The 18,281-nt window shown below is 46.7% G+C and overlaps 1 protein-coding gene across 1 annotated transcript in view; it reads left to right on the top strand.

Annotated features, from left to right (window-relative positions):
- Positions 1–17,799, top strand: part of LOC126516731 (uncharacterized) — a 29,188-nt gene extending 11,389 nt beyond the window's left edge. The window contains exons 5-9 of the mRNA XM_055063821.2: positions 3,256–3,410; positions 10,121–10,299; positions 12,765–12,884; positions 16,009–16,134; positions 17,649–17,799. Coding sequence (XP_054919796.1) covers positions 3,256–3,410; positions 10,121–10,299; positions 12,765–12,884; positions 16,009–16,134; positions 17,649–17,662 — 594 coding nt within the window. The 3' untranslated portion in view covers positions 17,663–17,799. The remainder of the gene's footprint in view (positions 1–3,255; positions 3,411–10,120; positions 10,300–12,764; positions 12,885–16,008; positions 16,135–17,648) is intronic.
- Positions 17,800–18,281: the final 482 nt, after the last annotated feature.

Here is an 18,281-nt window from a genome sequence, read left to right as displayed (position 1 = left end):
CATTTCGCCCCCATCGAAATGTGGCCGCCGTGGCCGGGATTCGATCCCGTTACCTCGGGCTTAGCAGCCCAACACCATAGCCACTAAGCAACCACGGCGGGTCCACGACGTTGTTACTTTGGACCTAGGATCGTCTAAGTCTTGAAACGTGCCCTTACTGGCGCAAAAGGCATCCTGCACTAATTCTTACTGGCCCTAAATTCATAATAAAAGCGTAAAAATAGTTATTGAGATTGAGGTCAGGCAATCAGAGACAATCTCTCTAACGCTATCCACTGTTTACTGTTAACCTGTTCAAGGTAATATATCCCCTTCAGTCACGAATTATGATTGACTGTCGATACATGTGTGAGACATATGTGGTGCTCGAGACTACACTGAAAGCAAACCAAAGTGGTAGAATGACTCATTGAGCATTTTATGATGAATCATTATAATTGCCGAGTAACTAAATATTTGTATATTGTAAAGTCAGTCATGCTACGTTTCTTCATAAAAATGATTAAAGCCCCCATTCGGATTACACGCACAAGTTATTCATTGGCCTCAAGCATTTCATGTAAGAAAAAAAAATGTGTTTCAAGGTTGCTAACGACATGCACCACGTCAAGTATCACGTAAAACATGGTAGTGCCTCCACCAAAGCGGTACTCTGTAACGACACATACCATTCAGAAGCAAAATGGAAGCAATTTAAGTTATAAGTATGCTCAATTTGCCCTAAGCTTATTGTTTGTGCTCTATTCCTTGCTACGTACCACTGCACAGAAATGGCGAAAGTAGGTCACGTCCACAAATGTGGATGCCGTGACGGAAGGGGATATTGGAAAGAATGCGGAGTGAGATTCAACGGGGAATATCTCAGCAATATACGGTTGAAATTGTCCTATGCTAAGCAAGTGATCATCCTATGCTGGGTACCTGGCCACTGTGGCACAAAAGGCAATGGAGCTGCTGACGAGAAAGCTACCTCAGTAGCTTTTAGCGACACGGACACAAACATACCCATCCCAGCAACAGATCTTAAACCATACTTGTGTTACAAGCTGAAACTCAACTGGCAGAAACAGTGGAATACTCAGATATCCAATAAACTGCACTTGATCAGACCAAAATTAGGACATTGGATATCGGAGAAAACACCACGCTATAGCGAAGTGCTCCTTTGCCGAAAAAGAATAGGACGCGCTTATGGCACTCACTCTTACCTCTTGACTGGGGGGTATCCTCCGACTTGTGGTAAGTGCGGCAAAAATCTCACAGTCCTGCAGGATCTTATTCAATGCCCTGCATTAGAAGCACAGAGGAAAAAGTATTTCACTTCTGCATATCGCGAAAATTTACCTCCTCACCCGACGTTTTTTCTTAGCAATGAACCGCTTTTTAATATGAAATTATTCCTAGAGTTTTCAGCAGAAACAGACCCTGAAAAGCATTTGGCCAGGTAATTTTTAGCACACGTATAACAGCCGTTGTACTCAAGGGATTTCTTGAAGCTATTGTGTCATTGTTATGTTATGTTGCATCATGTTGTTAACGACACCCCGTTGCCATAGCCCCCATAACTACCTAGCCAGTGTCATTATTTTAGCACCTATATATTTTACACCATTTACAGCGACAGGTTTTAGGCCCTTTTACAGCCACGTCACGTATACCATGAGGAATTCATTGTCCACGCCATTCACAATACATCGTTAACATGACCAATTGTCATGGCGCTCTATGGCCATACCTGGCCCTAGCGCCAGAAAACACCACACATCATCGAAGACATTGACCTATTCAGTAACGACGGGGATAACTTGGAACAGATGACTGATGACCTTAGTAGAGATAGCGGGGAAGTTATGGTTGAAGATTAATATGGCAGAATACAAAGGCAATGTTGCTGGCAAGGAAGCGAGAATTCCTGAATTGCAGTCAGCCTCTAGAATGTGTGCCAGAGTTCGTTTACCTTGGTCAATTGCCTAAAAGGGACGGCAGGCATGACTAAATCATGACCGGGAGCTTACCGCTATCCCCGAAAAGAAAATTTCAGGTGTAACGTTCAGAGATAGGAAGATGGCGATGTGGATTACCGAGCATACAGGGGAACCCGACATTCCAGTCGACACTGAAACAAAAAATATGGAGCTTGGCCCGCCATGTAATGCGTGGGGCTGACAGTTACATTATTAAACGTTATTAAATTATTATACAGTTACATCATTAGATGTTATTACACTATTACATTATTAGTTTAATATTATATTTATACAATGGGTGCCAAGGTAAGCGCAGTCGAGGACGCCATAGAATAAGGAGGTGCGATGGAAGGAGGAAATTTGCAGGCGCATCTTGGAATAGGCTATAGCTCTAGAGAGCGGTAATTGGAACGAGAGGCCTTTGTGCTGCGGTGGACATAAAGATCAGCTCATGATGATTACGTTGGTGAGGAAGATCGCACTATGAAATTTCGCAAGCATACAATGGTGTGGCGGGACAGGCGGTAAAATATCAAACAGGCTGCCACTAGAAGCAACACTAGCTGGGCTTTTAGGGAACTCATTGCGAATGTTACACTGCTGTCGCATGAAAGGAAAGGCTTTTTTTTTAGTTTTGACAGCACCATTCCTTGGATGGACCAACGGAACTACAACGCCCATATTTCTTTCCTTCTTTGAGCATCTGCATTTCCCTCTACGCACCAGCCTACTGTCCACTGCAGGGAGCCTTCATTTCCTTCAGGAAAATTGCTTGAAGCTGGGCTAACTACGCTTCAATTGAGCTATTACAGCGTAACTGCCCGAATGCCAATTGTCGCAAAAAATTTGGATAAAAATTAGTTCTAGTGATAATTTATTAGTTACAGAGAAGGCAGGAAAGGCGCAGTCCGTTATTATATAGGCGAAATATTAAGGGATGCATCAAAAACGTGTCTTTCATACTGAAACTGTAAACAGCCCCCCCAGCTGCAGCTCGCCAGAAGTGACGTAGAACCCAGACTGTGCCTTAAGTGAGCCATCGGGGCTTCTCTCTACTTCCCTCGCGTAGTGTATGCTACGTCACATCCGGCTTATTTTGTAGTTTCGCGACTCACCTTTAGGGGTGCCTGTCATGTGCTACGGGGCTTTTGATTATCGGTGTACTTGCTGGTCTTACGGCTTTCTAGCAATTCTTTAGCTTCATCAGCTATTATTATTTAGCATGTTGAGCTCGTGGGAGATTTCCCAGCTGTTGGCAGTCGTTTCACGGGCTGTCATGTCTTCCCAGGGTCACATTTACGCCATGGGAGGTTCCGACGGCCGGAACTGTACCGACACGGTGGAGCGGTACGACGTGGAGAGAAACCAGTGGTCCATGGTGGCCAGCATGAACGACGTCCGCAGTGACGCCAGCGCCGCCGTAGCTGCAGGACGTATCTACATGTGAGGTCGTTTTCGAATTCCCTTTCTTCACAATCACTTTGTGGGGAGTGAAGACTCACTCATAGAATCACTGAATCGATTGATCAATTTATGACTCGGTGCAAGCTGTGTGACACTTGCCTATGCTATCGAACGGCTCTCGTTTCAAATTTCCTAATAGACTACACCAATGGACGACTGTTGTGATGACGATTGTTACATCTGCGTAGCGTGAAATCACTCAACCTAATTCGTTTTTTCTATATAAAGTGCTACCTAGAATTTCGCCTATCTCTCCTTCAGTTTATTGTCGTCATTCCTTCTCCGTTTCGCGCACAGCGTGCGAAAGTGCCACAGAAGCTGATCATGTTGTTTTAAACTGTCACACTATACATCTAGCGGTAAATGTGGGAGCAGTTAGCCTGCTCAAGGATTTGGGTTTCGAGGGTAGCCAGCGGAACATAAATAAATTCGGTGTGGGGGCTAAGCGATGGCTACAAGGTTGCTGGGGTGTCAGTGCGTTGAAATTGAAGTGATATTCGGACTTAAATTCTCCTTGGTCCTCTGATTATTTTTATTTCTCAGCTTGTTTATTTTTTATTTCTTAAGCCGTCATGTTATTAGCATGTACGTTTTCTCACTTCTAGAATTGACGTCCTATGCGGGTTATCATGTACTTGCGCGGCACACCGCTAGAGGTGCCTGCATGCTATCTGCTAAGGAACGGGCTGTTAATTATCTCCGTGGCTGTTCTCTTTACGGCTTCGGGCAATTATTCTTTACTATATTTACTTGGCATTTGGCTGAAAGGGACCAAGAAACGATTTTGACGATTGTGTACAAACGTACTGAGTCGTTAGGTTAGGTCCTCCTAATAATTTGGTGACGCATTTAAGCGGTCCGAGAAAAGCGTATAATTTATGATAACATTTTAAGTATGTACAGCGCTTCCGATTGCAGCGGCGCCGCTCCCTCGAGTTTTCAGTCGTTCCATCCCAATGGGCGCATTTATTTATTTATTTATTTAGAATATACTGCAGGCCTTGTAGTGGCCCTTGCAGGAGGGGCAGAAGTACAGGAAAAAATAATAAGGAAATGCAAGAGTATGTGAGTAGCAAAACAGAAATAAGAATTACATTGGAATGATTGCAGGAAAATAAAAAATAAAAATTTCAGAAACACTGCAACAAAACAAGATATAAAAGCAATCAACATTTTTCAGCTGTCGCATGGTCAGGTGTCAACGCATTCAATGCTTTCAGTGTTAATAAGAAGTGATATGGGCAAGTTATTCCATTCGGTTATTGGGCGAGGAAACAAGGAATATTTAGAGGTGTTGGTCCTGGCAAAATAGGGAGTTAATGACTTGGCATGCCGGTGCCTTGTAAATCGCCCTGTTAGTGGCTGTATGTATTGCTGCGGATTAATAGATAGCTGATTATTCTGAAGCAGATAGAGGAACTTAATCCTTTGAATTTTCCTTCGCAATTTTAGTGTTTGTATATTATTCATTTTCATTAACTTTGAGGGTGAGTCAGTTGGACGGTATTTAGAAAATATAAAGCGTACAGCTTTTCGCTGAATTCTTTCTAATGCATCGATGTTACGTTTCGTGTACGTGTGATGAAGTGACTTGTCAATCAACACAGCTGTATTCCGCGATAATAGAACCATCTGTATAAGATTATGATAATTGATAACGCTGCTGCGCTTCAGCCTGCTACGCTATTGCTGCGACAGATCCCTTGGTCATTGGCTTAGATACACCTGTGTATTCGTGTAGGCGCGTTCTCGCAAGCTGTTACGTACAGGGTCTGGCCCCGTCCGTGAAAGGAATCCACATCGGTTGGTGGCAGAAAAGAGACTGAGTTTATTCTCTACAAAAGACGCAGACGAGAGCCGCATGTGTTCAAGGGGGGCAAACTCTCGGTCCCTGTCCGGTGGCCGAGATGCTGGGGGTGACGGAGAATTCTTGGAACTCGACTCAGGGCGGGGTCGCTTCCTGTTTCTTCCGCGCTGGTGCTTCGTCCAGCCGAGGAGCGGTGGTGCATCGCTTGTACACAACACAAGCTTTCGCTAGCACAGCTACAAAAAATGCGCCATCGCGCCGGACACAGCCGAGTCCAAAGCGATGTAGGTTGTCTCAACGTTATGCAGTAGCAATAAACAAACAAAGAAGCGGCACAGGTAAGATGACTGCGCAGTGTTCCAAAGGTGGGTCACCACGTCAACGCCACACATGCAGCACAGAACGTGACAGTGCAATAGTCGCATTTTCGCCATGACGTGGAAGCTTTCGCATGACGTGGAAGCTCTACTCCACCTACGCGGTGGCGTAGAGGTAGAACACCCGCCTCGCGTGCAAGAGGTCCGTGGTTCGAATCCCGGTGCCGCGCAATTTTCCACCGGATAAAAAAAAAATCCGCGTGTTGATAAAATTGCATAAACAGGCCTGGAGTGTGGCCTGATCCCGGTGACCAGAACCGGTAACGCACTCCCTCACCAGAGCAGGATTGGCCACCCTGGTGCAGTACTTGGCCACAACCTCCAATATGAACACAACAATCAAACCCCGGCCCTCAGTCCCCAGCAGCTGCGAAGCAACTGACCACGGCGGCGGTCAGACCTGCGACGCTGCAGAGGGTGCTAAGAATCCCTGGCTCCGGACAGGCCGCCATTGGAATATGAACCTGGCAACGTTTAACGCTAGAACGTTATCTAGTGAGGCGAGTCTAGCAGTGCTATTGGAGGAATTAGAGGGCAGTAAATGGGATATAATAGGGCTCAGTGAAGTTAGGAGGCGAAAAGAAGCATATACAGTGCTAAAAAGCGGGCACGTCCTGTGCTACCGGGGCTTAGCGGAGAGACGAGAACTAGGAGTCGGATTCCTGATTAAGAAGAACATAGCTGGTAAAATACAGGAATTCTATAGCATTAACGAGAGGGTGGCAGGTCTTGTTGTGAAACTTAATAAGAGGTACGAAATGAAGGTTATACAGGTCTACGCCCCTACATCCAGTCATGATGACCAGGAAGTCGAAAGCCTCTATGAAGACGTGGAATCGGCCATGGGTAAAGTCAAAACAAAATACAGTATACTGATGGGCGAGTTCAATGGCAAGGTAGGCAAGAAGCAGGCTGGAGACAAGGCAGTGGGGGAATATGGCATAGGCACAAGGAATAGCAGGGGAGAGTTATTAGTAGAGTTTGCGGAACAGAATAATATGCGGATAATGAATACCTTCTTCCGCAAGCGAGATAGCCGAAAGTGGACGTGGAGGAGCCCGAACGGCGAGACTAGAAATGAAATAGACTTCATACTCTGCGATAACCCTGGCATCATACAAGCTGTGGACGTGCTCAGCAAGGTACGCTGCAGTGACCATAGGATGGTAAGAACTCGAATTAGCCTAGACCTGAGGAGGGAACGGAAGCAACTGGTACATAAGAAGTCGATCAATGAGTTAGCGGTAAGAGGGAAAATAGAGGAATTCCAGATCAAGCTACAGAACAGGTATTCGGCTTTGACTCAGGAAGAGGACCGTAGTGTTGAAGCAATGAATGACAATCTTGTGGGCATCATTAAGGAGTGTGCAATAGAAGTCGGTGGTAACTCCGTTAGACAGGATACCAGTAAGCTATCGCAAGAGACGAAAGATCTGATCAAGAAACGCCAATGTATGAAAGCCTCTAACCCTACAGCTAGAATAGAACTGGCAGAACTTTCGAAGTTAATAAACAAGCGTAAGACAGCTGACATAAGGAAGTATAATATAGATAGAATTGAACTTGCTCTCAGGAATGGAGGAAGCCTAAAAGCAGTGAAGAAGAAACTAGGAATTGGCAAGAATCAGATGTATGCGTTAAGAGACAAAGCCGGCAATATCATTACTAATATGGATGAGATAGTTCAAGTGGCTGAGGAGTTCTATAGAGATTTATACAGTACTAGTGGCACCCACGACGATAATGGAAGAGAGAATAGTCTAGAGGAATTCGAAATCCCACAGGTAACAGCGGAAGAAGTAAAGAAAGCCTTTGGAGCAATGCAAAGGGGGAAGGCAGCTGGGGACGATCAGGTAACAGCAGATTTTTTGAAGGATGGTGGGCAGATTGTTCTAGAGAAACTGGCCACCCTGTATACGCAATGCCTCAGGACTTCCAGCGTACCGGAATCTTGGAAAAACGCTAACATAATCCTAATCCATAAGAAAGGGGACGCTAAAGACTTGAAAAATTATAGACCGATCAGTTTACTGTCCGTTGCCTACAAAGTATTTACTAAGGTGATTGCAAATAGAATCAGGAACACCTTAGACTTTCGTCAACCAAAGGACCAGGCAGGATTCGGTAAAGGCTACACAATAATAGACCATATTCACACTATCAATAAGGTGATAGAAAAATATGCGGAATATGACCATCCTTTATATATTGCTTTCATTGATTACGAGAAAGTGTTTGATTCAGTCGAAACCTCAGCAGTCATGGAGGCATTGCGGAATCAGGGTGTAGACGAGCCGTATGTAAAAATACTGAAAGATATCTATAGCGGCTCCACAACCACCGTAGTCCTCCATAAAGAAAGCAACAAAATCCGAATAAAAAAAGGCGCCAGGCTGATGATGATGATGATGTGGAAGCTTCAACCTACATCGACAAAGAAATGCCAGTGTCGTCTGCTGTTTGCGATAGTTGCCGACTTCGAACAGCTTTGCTCTGCACACGGCCGAACGGTTGCCAGCTTTCAACAGACGTCGCATCCCCAAATCAGAGTGCGGATGCCGGCACATGTGAACCGCTCGAGCTGATAAAAACAATAACTAATAAAAGAACAAACGTAATAACAAAATCCTGGCACGGCGTGAAGTTTAGTTGGTCGCCAGCACATGAGGCTGACAACTCGCTGTTGCATGTTGCCAGTAGCTGGTTGCCTGTTTTTGACAACCAGAGGGCGCATTCGAACCGCACGGCACCATGCGGTTTCAGCGTAAATGCAATATTGTGGCCTATCGCGACGACCGCCCGCTTTTCACGAACCGCCCGCGTGCGGTGCGGCTTGCGGCGATGGGCGGCTCGAGCGTAAATCGCCCCTAAATGTCGCGCCTATCGCGAAGTGTGCAGTTGCTACTTGTTCTCTCTCCGCCTTCTTCCTTCGTGCTCGCCAGATTGAGCCACGATCGTCGGATTCCCCCCCCCCTCGCCTGCTTTCCCTCGCACGTACAGCATACGACTAGCGGCGACGGTGTTATCGCCCTTGGACTTATACGGAACATCACGGTGACGCCGACGACGACAGCAGAAATGCGGCAGGAGTGTCTATATAACTGCTGTCGCAATAAATATAACAGACAGAAAATACATAACGACATTCTATCACGACACTCATGCACCTCCGGCACACAGCAAGTGTTGTTTGCTTGTGTTACTACGCTTGGGCTTGCTTTTGACGCGATCTGTGCGATGAGTGTTTGTCTCTCCCTTTCTTTTCGCGAGCCCCATGGATCGCCCTTGCTACGTTGTGGTCTGTAAATATTGCGAACGCTAACATGTCAAGGTGCGCCGCAGTGCTCCTCTGCAAGGCCACGTGCGAGCGGAGTGGCTGCGACGCATGCGGCTGTCAGTATCCGATCAACGCCAGCATCTACGCGTTTGCGGCTGTCACGTCACGCCGGAGGTTTACTACTGCTTTAGAGGTTAGCGTGTCGGACTGGGCGTGTTACGAAATGTGCGGAGGCGCAAACGTGAACGGTATGCACCGTGCCGTTCACGTTCACCTGGTGCCAGAGAGTTCAACCAACAGAGCTAATGTAGCAATAACTGAAGTCTACTACTGCACTATAACAGTAACCAAGTGTATTCTACGTTGCTGCTGGTGTACATGTTTGACAGGAGCGTAACCACGAACACATTGTCTCCTTAGATGTGTAAAATGTTTGATACTTGGTTACACTAATACCAGTGCTTTGTCTGGCTGCTCAAGCTCTGTGCCATCAAGTGGCTGGGCCGTGCAGGCCGATAAGGCCGCTCACGTACGTCTACTGCGTCTACGCTAAAGCTCGTTCATCACAGCGGTAGTAGTACAGAGGGGATTTAACAAAATGCCCAGCTCGCCTGTGGTTATTGGAATGCCGGACACGCTCTACACTGCGACAGAACACTCGCAACGCACGCTGCTTGGATATCTCTCGCTGGGGATCGACGGCCAGGCGGCTCGCGGAGAGGTTGGAGAGGCTTCGCGCGGTTGCTCCAGGACAACCGGAAGTAGACAAGACGTCGTCGCACTATGACGCAGAGCCAGTGAAGGCGGAGCCTAGCCCCGATCACTCGGCGAACGAGTTGATGAGGAAACGCATGGCTGGGGAGCAGGCTAACTTGTAATCGTGCGTAGCTATCTTAATATGAGACGCTTCACTTAAATTGTGGCGCGATGGTCTTACTGTAGCTGTACCGAGCCGGTGCTGGTGGGCGAGTTGTTTATACACGATGACAACGATGGCACCAAATAAAACAACGGACGATGTACCCTACACGTCTACGAAATTTGCCTGAACCGTTTTAGGGACCCTTTAGTGGGGCGTGGTGTCCTTTCCTCACTCACCTTTAAAGGAGTAGTATCCTCAATATTCACGCATAGAAGAGATAGAGATCCGTAGGGGAGATTTCTAATCATAGTGTATGCTTAACTATGATGATGATGATTATTACCATTACCATACTCTCGCCTGCAGCGTGGGAGGCTTCACAGGTCGCGCTATTCTCGACACCGTCGAGTGCTACGACCCGTCGACCGATGTTTGGACCCGGCTGCAAGCCATCTCCTCGCCCCGTCGTGGCCTCATGGTGGTCGCCGACAACGAGACGCTGTACATCATGGGCGGCTTTGACGGCACCCACACTCGCTGTTCCAGTATGCTTTTATTTGTTGTAAATCGTTACCACGCTAAGCATCGTTTTCGTCATGACTCGCTGTTCCAGTATGCTTTTATTTGTTGTAAATCGTTACCGCGCTAAGCATCGTTTTCGTCATGACTCGCTGTTCCAGTATGCTTTTATTTGTTGTAAATCGTTACCGCGCTAAGCATCGTTTTCGTCATGACTCGCTGTTCCAGTATGCTTTTATTTGTTGTAAATCGTTACCGCGCTAAAAATTGTCTTCGTCATGTGTCAACGCAGCATCGATGTTATTGAAAATTTGCTCTGGGCAAAATGCACCCACTTTCGCGGTCATTCGGCATGGTGCGGCTACATTGCATGAGACTCGTTGTTTTAATGTTGTTGCCTACCGCTAATTTTACTCACATCGATGTAAATGTTTCGCATACCGTTATTTTTCCATCATAATATTATCATTTAGAACAAGTTACCGTGAATTAGGACACATTTATTTTTATTTAAGTTAAGACGAGCAACAGGAGCGGCAAAATTTCCGGGTCTTTTCTGGCCAATCCGCACGTCTCCGGTATTCCTTCGCCGACCATAATAAAGGTGCTCTGAAACACTTTTGGGAATATGTTTAATGAACCCGTCCAGTCGCCTATACTATGCCCTCATAAACAAACCGAGCCACAAATTACTCCCGCGGCATACTGCTGAGCGCACGCAATTGTCTAGAAAGATTGTTTGCGTTTTCCTTTAGGGACGTAATCACTGCGTATTTTGGCCGTACATTCTGACTTATCAATAAATACGACGGCTAGAGGCCGGGATTGATTATACGTTATGACTAAGTTTGATAGGCTTTATTATCGGGCAAGTCTCTCACCTTTTAATATATGTGCTGCAGGACCTCTATAACCGGATACTGAAGCTTTTTGTCTTTTGTCCATTCAATTGGTATTTACAGAATTAAGTATTGCGTGAAGATCCAGATGGCGTCACCACCCTTATTATCTATTTGAGTCATATCTAGTTTAACGATCGTCCTCTTGCTGTTAAGAGTGTTAGTTTTTAACTGTCGCAAAAGCTGGATCTTCGAATATAGGTCAACCGATTAGGCCGAATTATACCGATAGATTATTTCTCTAGAAGTCTATCATAGTTTTTTGTGTGCCGATATGCGACTTTTTTGCATAGAATATAGTCACCGTTGGTCCCTTGCTGCTCCTCGGTTTGAATCGCCCGCTTCAAGTGACGTGATCCCCATATGACCTCACTCCTTTGCCACTCTTAGTGAATCAGCCAGCGCTGGCGTCACATGAGGTGTACCAGAGTCAAAAATAGATTGCGCCACTTCAATTTTCCTTTGTTGCTATTTCCTCGATTACGAAAGTTGTGCTCGCACTACGAATGGTGAATTGTTTTTTAAAGAGGCCTAATTTTTCAATATAGCTTGATTTTGGTGTTCATTTAACTGTCCTATTAGGTGCACGAAGCAATTTTGAGACCGGAACTGAATATATGCGTGATAGGAAGCCTGAATGTGCCTTTTTAATAAACTGTGCCATATCACAGACGAATCTTGGTACAACAGATAAGCGTCAACTGACGATTTCAGTTGAGACTGCAGATTTAATTTGAAACGCGACGGAAACGAAGGTTAGGGCTCTCCTGCGGGTTCAGTTGTTGTGGTCGGCGGTGATGGAGGGGAGGTTGCGAGCAGTGACGATGGGGGAAAAGGGCTGCGCCCAGAGGAAGGAGGCGAGAGAAACGAGTGTTTCGTTCGGCCGTTGGTTGACGCCAGTAATACGTCAGAGTGAGGAGAGGACGCGTAGCGGCGACGATTGGTTGGCGCATGCGATGACGTAATTAAGCCGCCTCAACCGCAAGGATCACGTTTCCCAAAGATTTTGCATCGGCGGGCATAACCACGAACAATCGAGAGTTACAGCTCAGCGGGCCAGCGTAGACGCCAGTGCGCATGCGCGGTACAACTTGCACAGTGGTGCCTACGCTGGCTCGCTAAGCTGTAACTCTCTAATGTGACGAGGGGGCGACGCTCGCTCGACGCCGAAGTCTGCCCATGCCAGATCACATCGTCGACGCACGAAATGTCTGGTACAGCATGAAAGCCGGCAGACGTCCGCCGCTTAACGCCGAAAATCGTCGGGAACTTGTTCCTTGTTGCTGGGCCTTAAAGTGGAGACACCTCGTGCGCTGAGGGAGGAGGAGGAGGAGGGTTGGCATGGAGCACCGGCACACCGGTCGGCCGCATCGGCGGAATAGATGCGAAAGTTATCTTGTGCCGGTTCCAGCAATGCAGGAGATCTGCATAATTTTTCCAATTCTGTTTATCGCAAAGGGCGTAAAGAAACTCGAGCTCTGCGCTGTACCGTCTTTCCGCTATGTCGATTTATTCTTATTTTTCTCGACCCTGAAGCCGAGCCAAGCATTCTGACTCGTTTTTATTGGCACTTTTCATTCACCGTTTTTCAGTGGAGAAGTTCGACGTGAGGACAGCGAGGTTCTCAATGTTACCCGGCATGCCTGAGGCCACGAGCAACTTCGCTGCCGTCCTGCTTGAAGGTTGCATCTACACCATAGGGGGTGTCACACGTAAGACCGGCCAACGGGTCTGTTGAGATCGCGCGCAGTGTTGCCAAAGAGTGGGTGTGAATATCCTAATATGCCCCCTACAAAAATTCACAGGTGTCCGCGTTTGAGCCCGTGGGATCGTCTCTATGTACGATACAAAAAGCAGCAGTAATGTCATTGATTTATTTGTCGTGCCATGCTGAAAAGCATGGCTTGGGAGTTCTCTTGAATTCAGGGGTGTTACGCGCCATAAACCAAAATCTTATTATGAGGCAGACCGTAGTCAGGAACTTCGGACTCGTTTTGCCCACATGGTGCCCCATAAGGTGAACCTAAAATTGGTAAACGAGCGTTTTTGGCCCGCAATGAATTGCGGGCGCCGTGGCCGGAATTCAAACCGCCACTTGAAGCTCCTCAGCTCAACGCCACATTGCCACTAAGCAACTTCGGGGCATTTATTTATTTATTTATTTATTTATTTATTACAGTTACCCTCTATGTAAAATTAAATTAGAGGGTGGAGAGGTTATTATGAATTAGGGAGTAAAATCATTTTGCAGTTGCTGCTTGTTGAATATTCGATTTGAGAGAAGAAAAAAATGTTCGATAATGAACAGGAGTCTACAAATACAATATAAAATATATAACGACGATTATTTCCTTACTATTCAGCTAGGTATGACATCCAAGACTGCATGGTCGTCTAGAATAGGCGCAACTGATGCGTGGAGGCGAATGCATTCGTTTGACGGGCATGATTTCTAAGAGTTAGAAGAGAAATTAGTCTTGACAATGATGGAACACCGACTTGATAACTGCGTTCGAGTCTGCGGAAAATGTATTGGGGGGAAGGATTGCCTGCTTGCATAAATCAGGCGGCTAGTATACTTGATGAAAAAGTCGGTAACAAGATTATTTGCGGCGGTATTCTAAAGATGTCATGGGCAGCTGCGATGTAAAGATGTAGGAATGTGCACCGTGGAGCATGACGCAAGGTCATACACATGCTGCATGTGATAGGTTGACGGAAATACATTGAAGAATTTTAACATGTGATGGCTAAATAATGACATTTCTAGAATATAGCACCGATCTCGCTTGTCGAGAATTATCTTCCGCTTTCGCCACAGTTGGATTTTTCGCCTTAAGATGCACTATGCAGAGAAGCCTGCACTTACTGCCATTTTAAGGCGTCGCTCATTTATAAGGCGCGTGTTAGCCATGGACTTTGGCATGGCGACAACAAGCGTCATTTGCGCCAACTTGCGAGTCGCGCTGTTCTGTTTTGTTTATGATTCACTTGGCAGAGAGCTGCCCTGTTTCCCCCGAAGAACTGGTTGAGCGAGTTCAAATAATTTACTGCGAACGCACTCATTTTTCCGACTGCCCCAGAACAGCATTCGTGTTTAACTCCTGCAATGCGCTGCACATTAACCTATAATGACAACGAATGGTATGATGACGATACTGGCGGTGGGGAACCTGCGACGACGCGATGACGACCACACTTGATCGGCCGACATTCGATAGAGCCAAGAGCTGTCATTGCAAAGGGAACGATGAAAGTGCAGCTACGCTGTAAACCTGACGACTGCTAAGTGGCGCTATACTGCGGGCGCCTCTAAAGCCCCTTAAACTTCGTAAAGTAGTGACACTCTCCTCCTCTGCCTTCACTCCTCCTTGTTTCTCCTCTCTTTCACGCTCCCTTCTCGACCATGGCGCCGCCTACACTGCTCGAGCGTAGCAACGGCGCCAACATGTGCTCCTCGCCACTCCGTAGACGCTTCTAGAGCAAAAATGGCGCTGATGCACGGCGCGAGGGCCCACGTGATGCTATTAGGCCAATAGCGACGCGGCGTCGGCCTTGGCCAGAGCGCGCGAGGAGGAAGCGGCATTCTTCAAAGCGTGGCAGTACTTTACGAAGTTTAAGGGGCTTTAGGCGCCTCTTGCTTTCCGCAGCTTCCGAGATGCGTGCGCAGGCGCCACTACCCGCTGTCTCTTGCAGCGCGCACAAGACTATCCGCACAGACTTACTGCCACGCACTAGAGGCGCCCCATAGCTCTGTTCCTAACGTGTCCTGTACTTAATAATTGGCGCAAGGGGACACGTTAAAATCTCGGTGATGGTGGTGCGTGGTGTTCGTATTTGTTGAACGGGAGTTCGCGTTTAGAATAATGGTTACGAAAACGAAGATGGCTACATAATACCGGACTATAGATCGTTGCGTCATTGTGGCGAGTGCAGGTGCTATACAGGGCTAGAAAAACATATATTTTCGTGATGGCAATTTTATCGCAACTCGAAGCGCGTTTTCTCTGGCACCATCGTCGCCGCCGTGCGCAGAACAGAGGGCGCGTCCCGCGTGGAGGTATAAAAAGAAAGTCCACAGGTGAGAGCGTTGTGCGCTTGGCGCTACTCGATAATTTTTGCAGAGGAAACAAGGTTGCGCAATGTACGATGCACAATCCGCAGACGCACCAACATACCGTGGTGCATACCCTGGTGGAACGCACAGCAGACGTCAAGCTGACGAACGCCAACGTTTTTTTTTTTTTTTCGGCGGTGTCGAATCGAGCGCTCTCGATGGGTGACGCCCGCAACGCCACTGGCGGAGCTCCTCATCAGACCAGCGTTGAGAAGCACCCATTTCTGAGACACAACAGCAGCTTCCTGGCGTACTGTGTCAGATCGACACATCGCCACCGCGTATCGGTCGCTCACCGTTCGAGGAGCACGAACACGACGATAAATCTGCCAGTGATCCGCGAGGACAGGCGGACATAGCGAACTGACTTAACTGATGTCGCGGGAAGGCTGAGTTTGTTGTTGTCAATGTGCGTGTTGTGCACGACAGTTTGTTCCTGGACCTTCGTTTCAACATGGCATCACGCACTAGAGGGTTTGCGGCGGAACACTGCCTATGCTTTGACGCGCACCGTAGTTATGACTGTTCAGAAAAGAGATTTTGGCACGTAAAAGCCCATAATTTAATTTTATTTCAGTTCTGACTGTGTGCTACGAGGCGATGGTCCACGTATTGTCGAAAGCACCTTATTAGCGATATCGAATGTACAAATAAATCCTAAGCCTTTTTTCCTTCCTCTCCAAATATCTGTTGCACCGCACTTCTTTATCCCCTATCAGAAGTGACCACTTCAGAGATCGTCAGGCGCTACGACATCGCCTCCGAGAGGTGGTACAGGGCATCAAAGATCCCAAAGAGCTGCAGCGCGTCCGCCGCCTGCATCATTGAGGACGTCGCTAACCCTGGTAGGTCTCATCGCTGTGATGGCCATAATGGCCACCCTTGTTATCTGGCGTACCATATTAATCTTTAAGGTGCAATTTGGAAGAATTAGGGAGCAGGTAAACCAGTATAGATAGACCATGCAGCGGGGTGGACAACAGAAATGGAAAATCGCTCCTCGTAATGGTGGAAGTGCGATTGAAGATTTCCATTAGTCAAAGCGTTGGCAAAAAGACGACGATGACGGCGCGACGGCCGAATTAAACGCGTTGCAATCATGTTGCAAAACACGTACATGACGCTCACGGGGCGGACCCGTTGCATTTATGGTAGCTGTGTTAACTTAGTCACAAGGCAGACTGCCACGCTTCAAGCAGCTTTTCGTTTCCAAACCGCGGGCACACAGTTGTCGTTGTAAAACGGTACCACGCTGCGAGTTGTCCGCATATCCAGTGGCACACTTCCAGTGACCTAAGATGGCGAGAAATTGGGTCAATGAAGAGCAGTACCTATTCAGTGAATTCGTGGTGGAATTCGTTAAACGGTGGGCTGCTATGCTTTAGGTACCCGTGAGACGTAGGTCCGATGCCGCCTAGCAAACGAGTTTCTTTTTTTTTTCTTTTTAGAGAAGCGGTCTGGGAAGACGGTTACATACCAAAAGGGTCCCAGAGCAAAATTGCGTGAAGTAGTCGAAGATTGGTAATCGCACTAAGAAGTGAATTATACGCTTGAATGGCTTTCTTTGCCCCGTAGCTTTCGCGTGTTTTCGTGTCCGGTGGTGCATGGTCTAGCACCGGCTACGCAAAATGTGTGTGCTCTTGTGCAGCTGATTTGAGGAGTGCGAGATCTCTGTTTCCACAATATTGATATATATATATATATATATATATATATATATATATATATATATATATATATATATATATATATATATATATATATATATATCAATATTGTGGTAACAGAGAGATCTCGCACTCCTCAAGTCGGCTATATATATATATCAATATTGTGTAAACAGAGAGGCGCTATTTTGTGCAATTATTTAGCGAGCATGGCTCAAAGGGGTGCGTTAGTCTCTGTGCGTGCTGTCCCACCATAGCGCTAAGGCGAAACTGTGGATGTCGCTCCTCTTCTCTCGCCGCCCTCTCCCCACGTGACATCTGCGGGAGAGGAGGATGGCAGTCACTTTCTCCGCCCAGGCCGTCCGCTGGAGACAACACATGATGTGAATCGGCGGCTGCAGATCTTCTGGCTAAGAGTTCTGTCTTCCACGGAATTACGCAATAAAGCAACAAAAGCTACCTAAATATTGTCGCGGCAATCAATATTATCCTTCAAGCGCATCATTTATTTCCCGAAGGCAAATTGATTTGTAGAAAGGCTCAGTTATTCGCTTACATCTATCATCGTGAACGGCTTCAGCACAATTTCTCACTGTGTCTTGTTCGTCGCAAGCGTTCATTCAATCTGTTTTCTTATCAGCTAAATAACATTTGTCTGCTTTTCATGCCCTCTCTGATTACTTTTCCGGTAGCCGCCTGGGTATAGGCCGCCCTATTCAAGAGCCACCAGGGTGTGAAGAGCAAGACTTCAGTTGGGCCGGAAACTAGCGCAAGGTGGCTGGCAGAATAAAACACAACTGAGAAAAGACAAGAATTGTGTGAATTTTTTTAACAAAATACCCGTACGAAAGAATGAAATAAAAATTCCAGTAGCAACCACTCATAATGATTGTCAAAGTATCCTTCTTGGAAATCGGTTGTACAATTTCGTTGAATACTGCTTATATAGCAATAGCAGGTAATTCGATATAATGCAGTACACTGAATAACGAAACATGGACAATGTGTTGCACATCTATGAAGTGTGTGACTTTACCACATCAGCACACCAATTGACAGCACCCCGTGACCACGCAACGCAACTTATACGACTGCAGGCTATACCGTCTCCAGTATGGGCCCAGTTTTCATCGCAGCACTTTCGAGATTGGCGTAGTTGAGTATGCCTCCAATGTCCTTTCATTTTACTAACTGAGACACTGAAATAGCAGACTCACCAAAAGTAGGGGAGAAGGGGGATGAAAACCTCGATTGCACAAATTAAGCGCTCGATGACTTTTATTATTCGTTGAGTCACCGGTACATTTGTATGGAAAGAGAAACTG

This window comes from Dermacentor andersoni, chromosome 1, assembly GCF_023375885.2.
Source record: "Dermacentor andersoni chromosome 1, qqDerAnde1_hic_scaffold, whole genome shotgun sequence".
Taxonomy (NCBI): Eukaryota; Metazoa; Arthropoda; class Arachnida; order Ixodida; family Ixodidae; genus Dermacentor; species Dermacentor andersoni.
This window is presented reverse-complemented; position numbering and strand designations above follow the sequence as displayed.